This window comes from Asterias amurensis, chromosome 6, assembly GCF_032118995.1.
Source record: "Asterias amurensis chromosome 6, ASM3211899v1".
In the NCBI taxonomy this organism is placed as follows: Eukaryota; Metazoa; Echinodermata; class Asteroidea; order Forcipulatida; family Asteriidae; genus Asterias; species Asterias amurensis.
This window is the reverse complement of record NC_092653.1, coordinates 20,765,096-20,783,827: the sequence shown is the minus strand read 5'-3', so window position 1 is coordinate 20,783,827 and position 18,732 is coordinate 20,765,096. Positions and strand designations below refer to the sequence as shown.

Sequence of the window (18,732 nt, the reverse complement as noted above, 5' to 3'; positions counted from 1 at the left end):
GGTTTCCAACTTTTTCGCTTTTTGAAATTCAGATGTTTCAAATTCTGACTTTTTTTTGAATATTGAATGTTTGGATATCTCGCTTTTACAGACAGGAAAAAACCCAAATAAGGCCCTTGTAATAATGCAGGTAATTGTTTATTTATAGATTTGTAAGTGTATGTGATATAAATGTCTTTGGGTTGAACAAAGACAAATTGACTGTGTAATATAGTTTACATGTAGAAGGTTCAACTTCATTAGTAGTCAAGGTCTTGAGAAAAAAAAGTGAAAACCAAAGAGCAATGTTTTCAGGAGATTCTCCTAAATCCGTTGTACATGCTCAAATAATTTGCGTCTCACTGAGACAAATTTTTTGTTCATGATTCTATGAGGATACTACAAAAAAGATAAAAAGAGGAGTTCAAGCTATATAGAAGAAACTCTGTACAGAGATATGTATGTAATCAAAATAGAGAGAGGGTTTCCATGGGTCGATTTCACAAAACTCTTCCTAACTTAGGATCAATCCTAAGATTAAGGACAAGTCCTAAACTTGAGATCGATCTTAAGTTAGATTGATTCTATGATCCATTTCACAAAACGCGGCTTAAGCAGGACGAGTTCCAAGTTATGTAAACTCGCAAACAAATTCTCTGAAGATGCTGTAAATGCTACTTCAACGGCTATTTCGTGCCGGAATTGCCTAGTTCATGAAACAGAGGTTGATTTGCACATCACGTGAGCGTGTACTTCTCCTTCAGAAAAAAAAAAACTTCTTCCATTTTCTTTCTGCTTAGTGGCGACAAAATGTCAAAAATTATGATAGATTTTATACCTTTTTGTTGTTAACAATCAATGTGTGTGCTAAAATAAAGCCTAGGTACATATACATGTTAGTTGTTTTTTTATATGGATGTTGAATAAAAGGAAAACCTAAATTGACTGGAACAACTGTGTAAGAACGTGCCTTGAGTGTGATGAATTTCCCTCGTCACTGCCCGTCTGCTGACCCTTCTTCCTTGTCGCAGTGGTAACGGTTAACGATCAATGTTTTGCATATTTAAGTATGATTGTGATGAAATACTTGGATTTCAGAGATGTACACATTAAATTGGTAAATTTAATTTATTATGAATCACTGGAAGAACAATTTAAATTAAATTCAATTATGTCTAGATTTAACAACACCGACCTCAAAATAACCCATGCCGCCCTCAGCAATTGCCCTTTGCTCTTGCTGTGGTGCCCTAAAAAAATACCTGTACGAATAATTATCACTATCACAACAACGACAAGCTTAACAAGAGTGTCAACTATTACAACAGATTCCTCACAAGCATTCCAAGATACATCAAACCAACCGATATTGGAAGTACATGTAGATTTAAAATGTTATAAATGCTTAATGTCAGTCACGGTAATGTCAGGCACAAAGGTTAATTTGCATATAATATGTCCGGTATCGCTCAGCTTGGCCTGCACGTTCTCGTCATAGAGAGACCGGCTTTGGCGGGACTTTCTTTGGCTCAATGCTGCAGGTCTGGTCGTGGTTTCCCTCCTGGTTCTGATTTTTTCCCGTTGTTGTTGTAAATGGTGTTATTATTGTTTGATTAGCATTCACTGGATATGTACATGTATTGTTGTGATTACATTGTCACTGCTGCGCCTTGAACATCTGTAAAGATTGATTTGGCGCAGTACAAATACCTACTATATTATTATTATTATTAATTCATAAGTAGTTTCCCCATTTTACTAGAAGTGTTTGTTACCCTATTAGATATAATGTTCATATTTGTCTGTAGCACTTTAAATTTGAAAAGAAATTCTTTTGGCTGCGTCGCTTTTTGTAATATGTCGGCAGTAAATAACCCCGCAAGTCGGAAAAGCTGAACATGAAGTTGTAAAGATGTATACTTGGGTTCTAGTATACCAATTCCAAACATGTTTCCGATGGCTGTCATTGTTTATACATGAAAGCTGATTAGATATTAAAAATTTGTAAATAATGTAATGTCAGTCACGCTGGAATTGCGCCTTTGATGAAAAAGCCATTATTATGGGCAGGAATTAGGTGATAAGATTGTACAACTTTGCAAAATTTATTATCATGTATGCATACATACATGTACATGTACCTGCTGGTGAAAAAACTTGCAGGCAACTCAAAAGATTGGTTCACTAGTCCGGCTGATGAGTGAAAAAAAAGTATTTGCATATGCAAAATATATATTAACAACAATCTGCACAATTAACAAGGTTAGGTAATAGTTTCCTTCACAAGTGCAAACCAGCTTTAAAAAAATAAGCTTGTTAAAGGGGCCATTTATGGTCTAGTTTACAAAGCTGGTCTAACATCATATGTTTATACAACCCACATGACCAGTCTTGGACCAATTGTTTCTTTTGTTTGTTTATGTTGCCCTTTTTGGATGCCTTTAATTAGTAGATGCTTATTGATCATTCTAGGTATGAGTACCGAGTGGAAATGATACATCAAGCTACTCATGATAACAGCAAGAACATTGTAAGAGAGTTTGCATCTGATTTTGAAGTAGGAGAATGCTGGGGTTATAATCGCTTCTTTAGACTGGATCTCTTAGCTAGTGAAGGATATCTCAAAGATAACACTCTCATCTTGCAGTTCCAGGTACAATATGCATACAATACATATTACTTCCTTAAATAAGTTCATCTTGATTTTTGATCAATTATGGATTGTGAGGTTCGTTTTGTTATGCCAAATAAATGTTACTTTCATATTATTTTAGTTACATTTTACTCCTAGGCTAGGAGCTTTTTCAAACTGGTAAACCTTCTCAATGCTGAGCCTTTTCCGGCAGGTCCTGTAGGGCCTTTGCAAACCCATTGCAAGCTAGTTGTGACCGAGATAATTAGGAAGTCCATTTGGAACAGACTGGGGGGAGAAGTATGACAGGGCTTACAAGCTCCTAAACATTTATGACCAACTAGTCCAAACCACACCTACAATGCCCTGTATGACCATAAAGAAGTAGTTGAGCATTGGACGTGGTTGCCAGTCAGTTGAAGCTCCTAGCTTAGGAGTGAAACGTAACTAAAACAATATGCAAATAACATGTGCATTTATTTGGAATTGAAAAAAAAAAACCAAAACAAAACATGGTATATATAACTTGTTATGTGACAAAGTGATGGCAATTATACATTGAGATTGTATTGACAAAATATTTTATTAAGGGAATCGATGTGTGGTGAAGAGGTTTTAAATTAGTGGTTTAAAGGCAGTGGACACTTTTGGTAAATACTCAAAATAGTTATTAGCATAAAAACTTACTTGGTAACGAGCAATTTAGAGCTGTTGGTAGTATAAAACATTGTAAGAAACAGCTCCCTATGAAGCAAGAAAGAAGTAAGAAAGAAGTAATTTTCCACGAATTTGATTTTGAGACCTCAGAATTAGATTTTGGGGTCCCGAAATTAAGCATCTGAAAGCACATTGTGACAAGGGTGTTTTTTTCTTCCATTATTATCTTGCAACTTCGTCGACCAATTGAGTTCAAATTTTCCCAGGTTTGTTATTTTGTGCATATGTTGAGATACACCAAGTAAGAAAACTGGTCTTTGACAAATACCAAAGGTGTCCAGTGTCTTTAAATCCGCCGAGGCCTGGTTCTTGATAATTTTATCAAAGCAATCGAGGTGAAGTTATCAAGAACCAGGCATTGGGGGGGGGGGGGGGGGGGTTAAACCACTTGTTTTAAATCGATTCAACACACTTTGATTCCCATTCATAATAATGTTTTAAAAAACCTGTAAATTTGAGAACAGAATTCTGGTAGTTTTGCCCCTCGCCACTCGTACGCGATTTCTGCATTATTTTGCTCTCCATGTCAACAAGCAAATTTGATAAATGAAACTTGCATCTTGTTTCTGCCTCTCATAGTGGCTAACTGCATGCGACTATGTTGCAGGAATGAGATTCTTCAGACTTTTATCTGAATTCAGACTTTTTATGTCGGCCTGGTGAAGAAAATCAGACAATATTTTTTTCCACAAATAAAAAAATCCTGCCCTGTGGTCTTACTTCTCTAGTGCTTTGGTTACTGTTCCCACCAAAAGGTAGAAATGCCATCATTTCAATGTACCTTTTGCCTTTGTATCCACTCACTCACTCACTGATCTCAGCGCATTCACTAAAATTTTCAGGCTCTTTCATTATGAATAGTACTGTTTTGTTCAAAATGATTTTAAACAGGAATTAGTTACCCTAAATTTCACAAAGCTTCAGAACCGTCCAACTGTTGGGATAAATTCAGCTTGTTTGGTTAAAATACAAATTAATTCACAAGGTTATGGTGTCAGAAATCCAAGATGTACATGTACATGTATACTCCATATGCTGGTTCAGGGGCCCACACATACACTAACTGTGTTTAAACACTTGTGGCTGTGGTTATAGCATCCGTTTAAACACCCCCATGTGATGTCCTCTCAACGAATCAAAATGGAGAAACTGTCCCAGGCATTTATGAATTAGGAAATAACAGTGTTTAGTTGGTGGCTGGCTCGGCCCCAACCCGGTCATTACCACGCAGTGAAGACCTCGTTTGAACACTTTTATTAAACAAATACCCTTTTTAACGAAACAAACGGCTAAAATTTTTCAAATTTTGTGACTTTTCGTCTCTTTCGTGCGTTAATCACATAAGTGATACCTTGAGACCAGTGACTCTTTTAAAAGAATGGTCTGTTAAGCGCCCTCCCTGGGGTCAAAGGAGGCAAATGATTGCCGTTCTTTGTGCGTTAAAAGCGCGCATGAGCTCAGCGTCCATGTACATCAAAATTGATACATTTATTCACTAGTTTCCAAGCCGGTCCTTTATCATCCGTTAATACATTCCCACGTAATCTGGTTTTGACCAATCAGAGACTTGAAGCTGTCCAAGGTATTTATTAAGAGAAGATAATACGTCCCTGGGATCTGCTTTAATAGTCACACGGTTATGTTCTTCTCAAGTTGGTCTTGGGTTATCAGCCAAATCAAAATTGTTACACCCATAGCTCAGCTATAACCCGTTATAAATAAGGTTGTTAATTAATAGCATAATAAGGCCCTATGCTAGAGAGGTACAAGGTGACTTGAAAGTAGCTGGAACACTCCTTTATATGAAAGTCCAAGTTGGTGTGCTTTTGTAGTATAAACAAAAAAATGTAAAAAAGAGGCCGTTACCACTTTCTCCTAGAGCTGAAACAGGGTTACCCCTTTTACAGTCCATACAGATGTAGGCTTGGATTGTACATGTAGTTGACCCTTTTGTACTGGCTTCTTTTGACTTGCTCTTTGTTAGTATATGCCAATGTTTTTTATACACTCTGTTATCAACTATTTTCTTATTTGATTTTTCTTACAATATCATTAACTGGTAGGTAAGAGCTCCAATATTTTATCAGAAATGTCGTGACCAACAGTGGTACATCAATCAACTTGAGGAATCTCAAAGGCAATATATAATGCAGGTCAATGATCTCAAAGAGGTAAGTTACTCTTAATCAAGTTTTTTCCTCATTTTTTATATAAGTTGACTGTTACCCATTGATCTCCATCATTGTTGAGTGGATAGACCATCTTTGCTCATTTTTTGTACACATTTGATGGTACATGTAGATGGTATTTTTCAGTGCGTAATTCGCTAGAGAGGGGAAATGCTTTTAAGCACATGCGTGCTTGGCATCCATTACGTTGGTGATTATGCTGGCATTTTATATATAGATTCTTCTCATCTTATTCGTGGAACTCAGTCATGTGTCATCCATTATTTTGCCATGTATAACTGCCTTGACGCTCCTTGATTTAATATTGGAGTCCAATATGGATTTACTATTAGAAGCTTTGCAAATTAATGTGGCAGACAAGGCTGGTGTCTACATGGAATCACCCAAGCTGTTTAGAAGGGGTTTTAAATTTTCAGAGTGTGGGTGGACGAGTATTCATTGTCTATGATTTGTTTATTGTAGAAAGAATATCAAGAACATCTAATAGATGTTAATAGATGTTAAATTTGCATCGGGGATAAAGAATATTAATTTTTGGTTTTTACCCATATACACATACACATCATTTTTGTTTTTTATTTTCTATACACCGATGTATCTGTGTATGGGTAAAAAAAACACAATAATATTCTTTATCCCCGATGCAAATTTAACATCTATTAATAATTATATTAATTTGTTTATCATTACCATTATTTGTTCTTTATTTTGGTGTACAGAGATTAGCAATAGAGTTGTCCAGACACCAAGCAAAGAGCGGCAAGTCACCAGGTAATGTTTTTATGCAGTTCATCTTGTTTAAATGCAATCATGACATAGCGGATGGACCCATTTTAGTTTGTCGATGATTTTGTTTTTCCTCACAAAATTTGTTTCACTGATTGAAAACAGGTGACCGGTTTATGTTTTAAAAGAGAGGAATAATTTTGTTATATTGTAATGTGGATTTCTGTTGGTTTCATATCTATAAGCTCTTTCATTTGGGTTTACACTTGATCAGGAGGGCAATCATTAGCTTGTAAACGCAAGAGCGATCAGATCCTCCTTTTTTATCCCACTTTATTGCAGAATCAGATCTCACAAGGTCAATCAAAAAAATGTTTCAAATTTTTTAAAAAGGTTTTTCAATTAGGTTGACATCATTTTACATTAATAATAATAATAATAACAAGTTCTTATATAGCGCATTTCACAATAAACCGTATCAATGCGCTTTACATTAGTCCCCTGGTCATTGGGCCAATAAACATCCCTTTTATCTTTCTCAGCTCCCATTTAGGGAGTATACAGCCCCGAGCTGCCGTGGCGCTCCGAAAGCTTTTCATTCACAATATCAACCTCTACCCTCGCAGGTACCCATTTATACCCCTGGGTGAAGAGAAGCAATTATAGTAAAGTATCTTGCTCAAGGACACAAGTGTCACGACCGGGATTCGAACTCACACTCCGGTGAATTAGCACCAGAACTTGAATTCGATGCTCTTAACCACTCGGCCGCGACACTCTACATTCCTTTTGATTGGTAAATCATACTCACAACTTGGAAAGAGAATAAAGACAAAAGTATCGGCGACTTTTCAATTCATGTTGGCAAACATAATCAAAAATGATTCAAAAGCATTCCTGTAGCATCCAAGATTTCGAGGTAGATCAACCTCCTTCCCATAAGGTGCTGTGGTACGGTGATAGCGCACACTAATGTGTACAAAATGTTATCACGCAACTTACTGATGACAGAATTAATTTGAGTGATCAGAACAAAGAACATTTCTCATTCTGATCTCTGTGAATTTAAAAAATAGAGTTGGTGCGAACTTAGACAATAATATGTAAATTTAAAAGTGCATTATGTAAGCTATTCTGAAAGCCTAATGTTCATGTACATTTTTAAACAAACTTTACAGTGGCAAGGAAAATTAGCAGAAGCCAGCAAACTATGAACATTCCTCTAGGCAATTCCCTACTCTTCTGAATCACTGAATCCAACCTGGGAAAACTCCAGCGACTGCAAAACCGTGCAGCACACCTTTTATTTGCCGCTGACAGACGTGAATTGGCGGCTCTGCTAAATGTACTTGCCCAACTTCATTTTCTTCCTGTCCGGCAAAGAATTTGATTTAAGGTCGCACTTCTCATCTTTAAAGACAGTGTACACTATTGGTAATTGTCCAAGAGTAGTCTTCTCACTTGGTGTATCTCAACATATGCATAAAATAACAAACCTGTGAAAATTTGAGCTCAATCGGTCATCGAAGTTGCGAGATAACTGTGAAAGGAAAAACACCCTTGTCACACGAAGTTGTGTGCTTTCAGATGCTTGATTTCGAGACCTCAAGTTCTAAACTTGAGGTCTCGAAATCAAATTCGTGGAAAATTACTTCTTTCTCCAAAACTAGGTCACTTCAGAGGGAGCTGTTTCTCGCAATGTTTTATACCATCAATCTCTCCCCATTACTCGTTTCCAAGTAAGGTTTTATGCCAATATTTAGTTTGAGTAATTACCAATAGTGTCCACTGCCTTTAAATGTCTCCATCACACAGCTCCACAATACCTTCATCGCTGTGTCCAACTTCATGTTTCTGGTCGGTCCGGTCTTCGATCCTGCTGTGATAGTACGCTGCTGTTGGAACACAGGTCCAAAAACACGAACACAGACAATTATTCATTAGCATTTGATAATCATTTTGTATATTCCATATTATAGGTATTAGCAGTTGATTTGGTTTTATTGGGTGATTACACTGAATGCATAAATAAAGGTGCATGCTTGGAAATGGATTATTTAAGGTTGCTGGTTTGCACTCAAAACATGAATAGTTAAAGGCTAGTGTCTGGCATAATTCAGGATTCTTAAAGTGTTGATTGTTTTAAACCAGCCATACTTTCCGATATCAGGTTGAGATATACACTGAACCACGGATAGTTGTTAAACTTGCTCAAATTGTGGTCTGTAGATTGAAATTGATTGATATAGGACATCAACTCCAATGGTATACAACAGACACTTGTCAATCTCGGATTCCCCTGTTTATATTGATTATCTAATTATTGATTATCAGATAATGACAGAGGAGATAACCGTTCTGACCAATCATCAGCCAGATTCAGATCAGTTCATGCATCTGTTGCTATAGCAACTGACAGAGATTCCCCAATACGGAGAGACGATGTCAATTTGCCTGGAAATGAAGATGATGTAAGTGTATCAAACATTGCTTAATAATAATGAGTTAGTTTATGATTTGATTGCCATGCACTGATATTGTATCTTAATATTATTTTTAGCATGGGCAACTGTCACATATCACAATTTAGTTTAAACAATAGCATTTTTATGATCACCTCATCAATAAAACGCAAAAAGTCAATGAAAGATGTACATGGAAGTGTTTGGCAGTTGTGTTTGTTGTTCCTGTTAAAATAAACTAATCTACAAAAATTCCTGTTGCAATTTAAGTTTTAAAATTTAGGATTTCCCAGTTCCAGAAAGGAATTGATTCAATTTGACTATTGTACAGAAAGCTGGTAGAGTTTTGTGAGTGCCACATATTACACATATCAGTTTTGGCACAGTGCAAAGTCGTAGTCCCTTATTACAGCCTTAGCCCGTAATGCATAGTGAACAATTACATATATTTTTAAGAGCCACTATCCATCATCTGGACTCTATTGGAAATAGCTGTTGGCTGTGAAGTTTTGCCTAATCTTACCTTGAATTTGTGTTTTAAACAAGAAGCTGTCTGAGTGTGAGATCAGTATCTGTGGATCCTCCTCATCTGCATCAACAGATGATGAAGCTCAGTCAGAGGAAGTAAGTAGTCTGGAAGAAAATGACATTGATGAAGAAACTATGTCCCTGGAGAATGATGTGGAGCACAACAGTGGATTAGAATCAAGCACTCTAGAGGAAGGGTTGTTAGATATTGCTGCACAGGATGTAGCTGGAGCTAGCTCTACTGAAGTCATTAATGATGGTGGTCTGAGTGGTCTAGAGGGACAACGTGGGGAAGAGATACTACAGACATTAAGAGATGAAGAAGCTATGCTGTTACAGTTACTTGACTTACAGGATGGACCAGCAGGGGCTGGTGATAGCTTATGGGGATTCCTACCTAGACCACCATATAAGATGGAAACTGGTGAGTAATATGGCCCTATGTACAGGTACATGACATTTCTTCCCTGGGCTTGATTTTTACAAAGCACAGAGATTTATAAGATTCATTAGAAAACTACATGTAGTTGTCAATACCGCCACAGGGATTTGTATTGTGACATCACATTTCGGGAAGTACAAATGTAATATCAATATAATGGCTTACTTGTCTTAAAATGAATCTAACTCGGGCCTGTGAGACTTCCGCTTTTAAAAGGAAATTTTCATTTTCCCATTTCGCTCTCTATTTGTGGGCTCCGTTTTTCCCCCGTCTATGCCACGGACGAATGGCCGGCCCAAGTTTTTGTTCCTTCTTTTATTAGGCCTGAAATAGATCATCATGCAGCACGTACCTGGCACAGGGAAGCACTTTAATTGCAATTCGTTTTTGACATGTGAGTCGGGGGTCAGACCCAGTAAAATGCACTGCGTTGGTCTTTGATTGAAGCCGTTTGTTAATTTATCGTTTAATGCAATGTCAATTATACATGTACTTAAATGTCAGTGTTCTATTGCACCAAGAGAGGCACTTTACTAAAAGCTGTATTAAAAAGCCAACACCTTGAGACAAGACCAGGCACACATGGTCTTCCCAAACGACGTACGTTTGTTGTGTGTATTTTTATGACAAGGAAAGTAAACAAATATTATAAGTTATCACACAAGTGCGAGAGGAATACGGAAAAACATAGCACATACATTAGCTCTTATCCAAAGAGGCCGAAGCCCGAATTGGATATGGGACGCAGACGCGCTATATTTGTACGTATTCCACGAGCGCGCGTGTTATAACAAATTTATCTTCCAGTCTCAACCTCATTTACAAAGAAACAAAGAAACGACTAAACAACAAATTCATAAGCAATTCTGAACCATTTTATTGTATTTATAGCCATTGACTTGACTCGTTTTTCGTCTGCAGAATGCATAGCAAAGCATACTAACATTATTTGGCTAGTAATATCAATTGTGGATTGGGTTTATCAGTGATGTGTGCACTCTCATGGCGCAGAAGGGTTGATGTTTTTTTTCCTTCGCAGTGTGAAAGCTCACAAAATCAGTCGCGCATGGTGATAACAAATAGACAATCCACGCTTGTAAATTTTGTAGCAAGGGACCCTGGCTTTATTTTTGCTGTGTGAAAAGAGCTCAAATGTAGCCTGTAGCGCTACATGTGGCAGCATAGGCTGTATACTTTCTGTGGAGCGGAAATGGTTTAAAGAACGAGATAAGTGGCACAGTATGCATGAGCGTCAAACTTGGCAGACATGGGCGATAAAATGTCTGTTGTTAAAATTGCTATAGGGATTGGTTGTCATTATTGGTTGTGATGTTTTGATGGTGTGATATTACAGGGAGTGGTCCAAGGAAGGATAAGGAAAAGAAAGATAAGCGCCGTCATTCTTCTTTATCTACGCGAGAGTCTCTTATGAAGAAGATGCAATCCTGTATGTCTGACATTAGTTTACGTAGTCACTCAGTGGCAACCAATGTAGTTCCCTCACTAGATGGTGTGGACACAACTGAGCAAGGAATGAATGCAGTATCGGTAGCTAAGACTGAAGGTAACTTTTAACTGTCTAGTAGAGTTCAGGCCTGCTTCCTCATGTCTCCAAATTACATTCTTATCCTTGTGTCGACCATTCGTAGTTTTTGTTTCTTTTCTTTTGAGTGTCTGTCTTTGTTGTGAATGTATATATTCACGCAACTGTGTGAACTTCTCTTGTGCCCTATGGTTGGCTAAGCCACCGAAGAGGCATGCTGTTTGCAACATGTCCTGATTTGGGTGTGCGCTTACACACGCTAAGTTACAGGGTATTTTTACACAATGGAATAATGTTTCCTTTGTTCATTGTCCAAGCGATAAATGAAGGACTTGGAATATGTATCAATCCCAAACTTGGTTTGTGGATTGGTCTCTACTGTATCCCCCAGAAACATATTGCCCAAGTCTATTTGAATTCAGCACACACACATCAATGCTTAGAAATGGATGAGATTGACATTTGACCTCTTACATGTCTTATTCAGAGAGGATTAGGTTTTCTTCATCACTCTTAAAATCCATGACAATCAAAACTTACTTGGCTAGAAGTACACGCATACATGTAGGCCTACAGCAGCTTAAGATAGGATCAAATATTTTGAAAATCATTTCGATTAAAGACACTGGACCCTATTGGTAGTTGTCAAAATCCAGTCTTCTCACTTGGTTTATCTTAACATATGCATAAAAAAACAAACCTGTGACAATTTGAGCTCAAATTTCAAGATAATAATGAAAGAAAAAACACCCTTGTCACACCAAGTTGTGTGCTTTCAGATTATATAATATAATTATATAATATTATATAATTATATAATAATAATATTAATAGCCAGTATTTATAAAGCGCAAAAAGCAGCAGATTTAGACACCTCAAAATCTAATTCTGAGGTCCAGAAATCAAATTTGTGGAAAATTGCTTCTTTTTCGTAAACTACGTCACTTCAGAGGGAGCCCGTTTCTCACAATGTTTTATGCTATCAACAGCTCTCTATTACTTGTTAAAAAGTAAGGTTTAATGCTCATAATTATTTTGAGTAATTACCAATAGTGTCCACTGCCTTTAAGGAAAGCGATATCAATTGTTATCTTTAAAAACTTGAACCTGAGAAATGTTACTGTCAGATTTGTTTTTCAGGTCTTGTTTATTCTGTGTTGAGATGACCACCAGAGATTTTCAGTGATATCTCAAAAAACGCTGCCACCTTTTGAAACAAAATTGTCTTGGTTAATTTGATTTTATAATATCTACTCTGATATAGGATTACATGTAAAACCACCAAATTGTTTAAAAAACAAAGGTATAGTTTGGCTTTAAGTTGTTATTAAATTTGATGAGAATTTGCTGTTTGTGTGTGAAGCAGCTCACTCTTTACTAAGGAAGACATCAAGTGGTTCCAAGCATAGTCATCGAGCAGTCCCAAGTATATCTTTACAGCTGGCTCAGGAAGGTGGACCTACTACTACAGGTAAAGAGAAGGAAGCAGAGCGCACCGATCATGCTGGTAAGCACAAACAAATGCACCTTTGTCATATGCTACCACCCTCTATGTGCCCATGGAGGAAGGAAATAGAAAGAGTTCGAACAAAGCCGAACCCATGGTACCGCGATTAACGACACCTCATAATCACCCACATACCTTATACAAACAATTGGCGACCTGGCGTCTGTGAGTTTGCGCGTGCGCACTTGGTTCTTCATGCAACTATGACGTCAGATGTTGTATGGATATAATAAAAATAAAAAAACTTTTTTGAGACTTGATAACATTTCCGTATACTTTTGTACACCAAAACGAAAAACATAATTGGACACCAACCACCCTCGTGTGCTAATATCCAAGTTTTGGACCACTGCTAGTGACCGGAAAATTGCAAAAAATGCAAAAATATGCTGTTATATTACACCCCTTGCTCGTTCTGTATTCTGGTTGGCTGAAACATGGTCACATGGGATGAACTAATATAGGCTAGTGATCGCGCGTGCGTGTTTTGCGGGAATAGTACCAGAGCGGGCAATAGTCTTTGAATATAGTGCCCGCGGTAACAGCGCCCTCTCTTGACTTGAACCGTGAACAACAACTACAAAACTCCCTTTTCTGTTCTACTTGACATTTAAAACCGAGCTGTGTTATAAAACACATATTGACTGGCATAATTTGGTAACTAGTGTACGTCTATTCCCCCTCGGGCCTGTGAGTGACCAGAAGACGGGCCTATTTCCCTCGGCCTTCGGCCTCGGGGAAATAGGTCGCTCTTCTGGTCACTCAAAGTCCCTCGTGGGAATAGACGTATACTAATTACCTCGTTGCCAGTCAATATGTGTATAATATTTCCATGAAAACATCACAGACGATAAATGAACAAGTCAGTCACAACTCACTTTCTACAACTCTGATTTTCATGTGAAAAAACCCAAAAGAACCCCAAAAAACAACATAATGGACCATGTGCGCATCCATGAAAGACGAAGAAAACACACTGCGCATGCAAAAACTGTGTATGTTCGCAATTTTTGTCCCCAATGATTCATCTTTACACACAGGCAACAGTGCAGAGTGGCAGTACCACACGTTCTGCACTAAGATTTATTTGCGCTCGTTAATCGGCCGTCCTGCAGAAGGTCTCCTATCTTTTCCCACTGGTCAGACAGGAGCATTGTCAGAGTTTTCTTTTGTTACTCTGCAGTTTGGCGTTCCGTTTGAACTCCTTCTCTTTCTTCCTTCATGATATGCCTAATAATTAATGATCAGTGATTTCAAGTAAACCAAAAGGCCACCAGAGAATTTTGCCCTTTAAGCCTCAATCTAGTTGGTCTTTTGAGTGGCAAATTTGTTAGGGGAGTTTTTGATGTACAGTGTAGCGCAGAAATGCCAAATTCAGAGACCATTTAGGCATGTTGGCCTTTTATTTCTATTTTCTTGTGTTATGGAATCGCTGACTAAAAAAATTGTGTTCCGGAAAGGAAAACAAAAAATCAAAATGCATCAAAGACCTCTTCAGTTTACTTCAAACTCACATGAGGTAGGGAGGAGATTGTGCCAGATATATTCCCGCCAAAAAGATTTCCGGCTAAAATTATGTCAAAAATCTTCCGCTCACGACTTCTGCCTGTTGACTCTAGTGCTTTTTAGACTCTACAAACTAATAAAAACTGCTCACAAAAAGTAAGTAAACTTTTGTCAACCAAGTATATTTTTATTATTTATTACTCTTTTTGTATTTGTTTTATATCAATGCAAAGCTGAAGTGTTCCTCTTTTAAATGATACCACATTACATGTTGCTTAACTTGGCTACGTGAATGACAATGAGGCAAAACCACAAATCAAATGTGCCACAACTACCATTATCTGTGCTAAACAGTCAAAAGGTAATGATCAATAATCAAACCAATCAAGCTTAAGAACCCTGAATGGTTTACACAAAGATTTGCACCAGTGAGCACACCAAACACAATTAACCCCCATCTCTTGAAAAACATCTTGTTTGGATAATTGCAAGACTGGGTTAAAAATTACTCCAGGTAGAATGTCATGAAGGAAAGTGATGAAAGGTTAAGGCCTACAACTTTTTTTTCTTTTTTCTGAGACATGGTAAACATTTCGCAGTTTCAATATGCCACGTTTAACAGATTTGAAGAGAGCCTGTGCCATTGGTCAACTTGAACCTCGGGTACCTCAACGTCAAGTTGCAACTGCTTTTGGAGTCATAAAAATTAATGGCCAAGTACAGAGCCACCGAGTATGTCAAAGATCGACCTCCAAGTGGATGTTTAAAAAAGACCACTCCCGGGAAGAACGATATCTTGTCAGCAATGCTCTTAGAAATCACCGTCTTTCTGCAAGGATTCTGCAAGACGGGTTTCGTAGACGTTATCTGAAAGATGTGTTTGTCCAGACAATTAGAAATCCGTTGCATGCAATCTGGCACGAATGGCAGATCAAAAGCCCGCTATGACAGCCCTGCATTGCATCCATGGACTTTGCTAATTTGGCACATTTGATTTGTGACTTTGTCTCATTCTCATTATTGTGGCCAAGTCCAGCAACATGTCATCGTTGCACATTTGGTATTTATTTTAAAGAAGAACACTTGAGCATTCTATTGATATGCAGCATAATACAAGAGGGTAATAAATAATACAAAATAAACTTACTTCTTGTAAACAGTTTACATCATATAACTTAACTTACAGAGACGAATCTAAATTCCTTGAGGGGATGTCTGAATAATATACTCGAGTCAAGTCCCCAAATAGTAGGTCATGAATGATGTTTGATTGCCTGGTTGTTTGTATCCCTGTTGAGGTATGTATGTTTGTATATGTGTATCCATTACAGCTACATGTAATAGCAGTAAGAGTCCATCTCCTGATCAGCATTGTCATGATGGTCAGTTAGAAGGTTATTATACACCACTCAGTGATAGAGAAGGTACAGCAGCAGCTGCAATACCAGTGCTATCCAACTCAGCTACATGTAGACTTACTGCAAGAATTGAGTAAGTCATAATTTACAATTGATATTTAAGTTTGCTTCATAACCATTCCTTCCGAGGATTCTTATACTGTGGGTTTTGAGGCATTGCATGGTGAGTGATCTACAATGTATGTAGGCCTATACTCAGTGTGGAGTTACACCATTTACTTCGCTGTGTAGATTTTGTTCTTCGAGAACTTGTCTTGCTATTTATTTTACCACTGCGGAGTAGATTTCGGAAATCGGGAGACTACTATCCTTCAGCCGATTTCACAAAACTTTACACAACTGCGTAAGTCCACTTGTGCACCGTTTATGGCGCAACTTATGCAATAAACGTTGTGCAAGTGGACTTACGCAGTTTCGTAAAGTTTCGTGAAATCGGCTGCTGCTTATTAATTAACTACTAGCCGGGCGGAAGGTAGGGAATTGGCCGGAAGTATTCCACTTAATAGATCAAGGGAATTTCTCGTTAATAATTTTACTGCCGCTGAGTGAGTTGTTTAATTGGTCTCAATATTTTGACAATACATTGTAGCCTGCTATAGTCATCGTCAGGAGACTGTTAATAAGCAGGACAGTCCTTAAATCTTATCTGCATCACTATAGCAAAACAAATTCTCAAATAACATGTTGAAGATATACCAATGCATAACCGCAAACCAAATATACAATTTTCATACTGTAAAATCGTGCATCTTCATTTATTAATGTCTTGAGAAATATAGCTTAAGTGTATTCATAAGCAAATTGTATCCCCATCATCACACTGAAGATCAATGATGAAATTATTCAATAGTCACGCATTAATATTTAGTTCACAGGTAATTGCTCCGACTGACTTTTCATTTTTTGTTGTCACAGTTAAAGTTTTTGCCCCATAAATATGCACCATCCGAACCTTTGCTTGTTGTTTTTCTGTAGTGCTCTTGCCCTGCAATTAAGAACCAGTCAAGAAGAGCTAAGTGCAGACTACCAAGCTTCAGACTCAGGTTTGTATACTTAGTCTGCTTTAACTTTGATTGCATGTACATTTTGAGAAGACACAGGCAATATATCAAATGAAAGCTTGTACTTCAATTTATATCGAGCGGCAGCTCGATTTAGTGTTTTATTCCTTTGTTGGTTGTATTACCGATTAAAAAACACCCATATGTATCGTGAAACAAGCACGATGGAATGAATTAAGCGTACCTTGATGGAATGAATTAAGCGTACCTTGATGGAATGAATTAAGCGTACTTTGATGGAATGAATTAAGCGTACCTTGATGGAATGAATTAAGCGTACCTTGATAGAATGAATTAAGCATACCTTGATGGAATGAATTAAGCGTACCTTGATGGAATGAATTAAGCGTACCTTGAAGGAATGAATTAAGCGTACCTTGATGGAATGAATTAAGCATACCTTGATGGAATGAATTAAGCGTACCTTGATGGAATGAATTAAGCGTACTTTGATGGAATGAATTAAGCGTACCTTGATGGAATGAATTAAGCGTACCTTGATGGAATGAATTAAGCATACCTTGATGGAATGAATTAAGCGTACCTTGATGGAATGAATTAAGCGTACCTTGATGGAATGAATTAAGCGTACCTTGATGGAATGAATTAAGCGTACCTTGATGGAATGAATTAAGCGTACCTTGAAAGAATGAATTAAGCGTACCTTGATGGAATGAATTAAGCGTACCTTGAAGGAATGAATTAAGCGTACCTTGATGGAATGAATTAAGTGTACCTTGAAGGAATGAATTAAGCGTACCATAAAAAAACATAAGATTGGAGAGTCCTCCTGGGAGATGTATCCATCTACAGATTTCTCAAATAAACTATGAAACCTACAATTAAATATGAAGGCATTTAAACTTACTTCAACTGTCAATCTTTCTTCAATCCTAAAACTTTCAGTTCACGTAGCAAATTACCCGTTGCTTCAGGAAACATAAAGCTCTAGATTTAAAAAAAATCATGTTTCCTGAACCACGTCATAAAACTATAATCTTTGTACCATCTTGTACAGGCTTTTTACGCATTTGAATTACTGGTAAGTCAAGATAATGACTCCACTATTATCTTTTCTTAATTTTTTTTGTTTTGTTCCAACCAACAACCAAAACCCACAGTATTTGTTACGCTACAAACACGTGTCTAGTTGAACTTGAAAATTTATGTTATTATATTTGTTTAGATTGTCGAGGCTCAGAAACCCACCCTTCAGCCATTAAATTGCCATTAGCAGGGTCCAGCCATGGCTGCACTGGAGAGAAAGTGGATGCAGGTGATGAAAGGGACAGCCAGGATGAGGAATCAAATCAGAGAACATTGGTGATGACACGTAAGAAAGCTCCCAACCCTTCTGCAGGTCAGTATTCATTTGTGCACTTACATGTTAGTCATGTTTGAATGAACTTGAAATGGTTAACCAGTTATCGCCGAGTGACTTGTGTTTAAAAGCAAAACTTTTGTGGATATGCAATTGAAATGGTGACAAACACGTTTTAATAAAACATTGAGGGATGCCCGAGGCACAGGTGTAAACACATCCTAGGCACAGTGCATGTTGCTCACTGTGTTATAGTGTAAACACAGCGTAGGCACAGTGCATGTTGCTCACTGTGTTATAGTGTAAACACAGCCTAGGCACAGTGCATGTTGCTCACTGTGTTATAGTGTAAACACAGCCTAGGCACAGTGCATGTTGCTCACTGTGCTATAGTGTAAACACAGCCTAGGCACAGTGCATGTTGCTCACTGTGTTAAAGTGTAAACACAGCCTAGGCACAGTGCATGTTGCTCACTGTGCTATAGTGTAAACACAGCCTAGGCACAGTGCATGTTGCTCACTGTGTTATAGTGTAAACACAGCCTAGGCACAGTGCATGTTGCTCACTGTGCTATAGTGTAAACACAGCCTAGGCACAGTGCATGTTGCTCACTGTGTTATAGTGTAAACACAGCCTAGGCACAGTGCATGTTGCTCACTGTGTTAAAGTGTAAACACAGCCTAGGCACAGTGCATGTTGC

At 37.7% G+C, this 18,732-nt stretch overlaps 1 protein-coding gene across 6 annotated transcripts in view; it reads left to right on the top strand.

Moving 5' to 3' along the window:
• LOC139938063 (uncharacterized) overlaps positions 1-18,732 on the top strand; it is a 65,574-nt gene that overhangs the window by 35,987 nt on the left and 10,855 nt on the right. For 4 of the 6 annotated variants that reach the window (XM_071933428.1, XM_071933432.1, XM_071933433.1 and 1 more), the window contains 10 exons: positions 2,452-2,632; positions 5,392-5,499; positions 6,237-6,288; positions 8,578-8,714; positions 9,252-9,657; positions 11,030-11,239; positions 12,582-12,725; positions 15,563-15,722; positions 16,625-16,692; positions 17,897-18,070. In XM_071933428.1, coding sequence (XP_071789529.1) covers positions 2,452-2,632; positions 5,392-5,499; positions 6,237-6,288; positions 8,578-8,714; positions 9,252-9,657; positions 11,030-11,239; positions 12,582-12,725; positions 15,563-15,722; positions 16,625-16,692; positions 17,897-18,070 — 1,640 coding nt within the window. The remainder of the gene's footprint in view (positions 1-2,451; positions 2,633-5,391; positions 5,500-6,236; positions 6,289-8,577; positions 8,715-9,251; positions 9,658-11,029; positions 11,240-12,581; positions 12,726-15,562; positions 15,723-16,624; positions 16,693-17,896; positions 18,071-18,732) is intronic. The other 2 variants (XM_071933429.1, XM_071933430.1) reach the window with 2 other exon arrangements.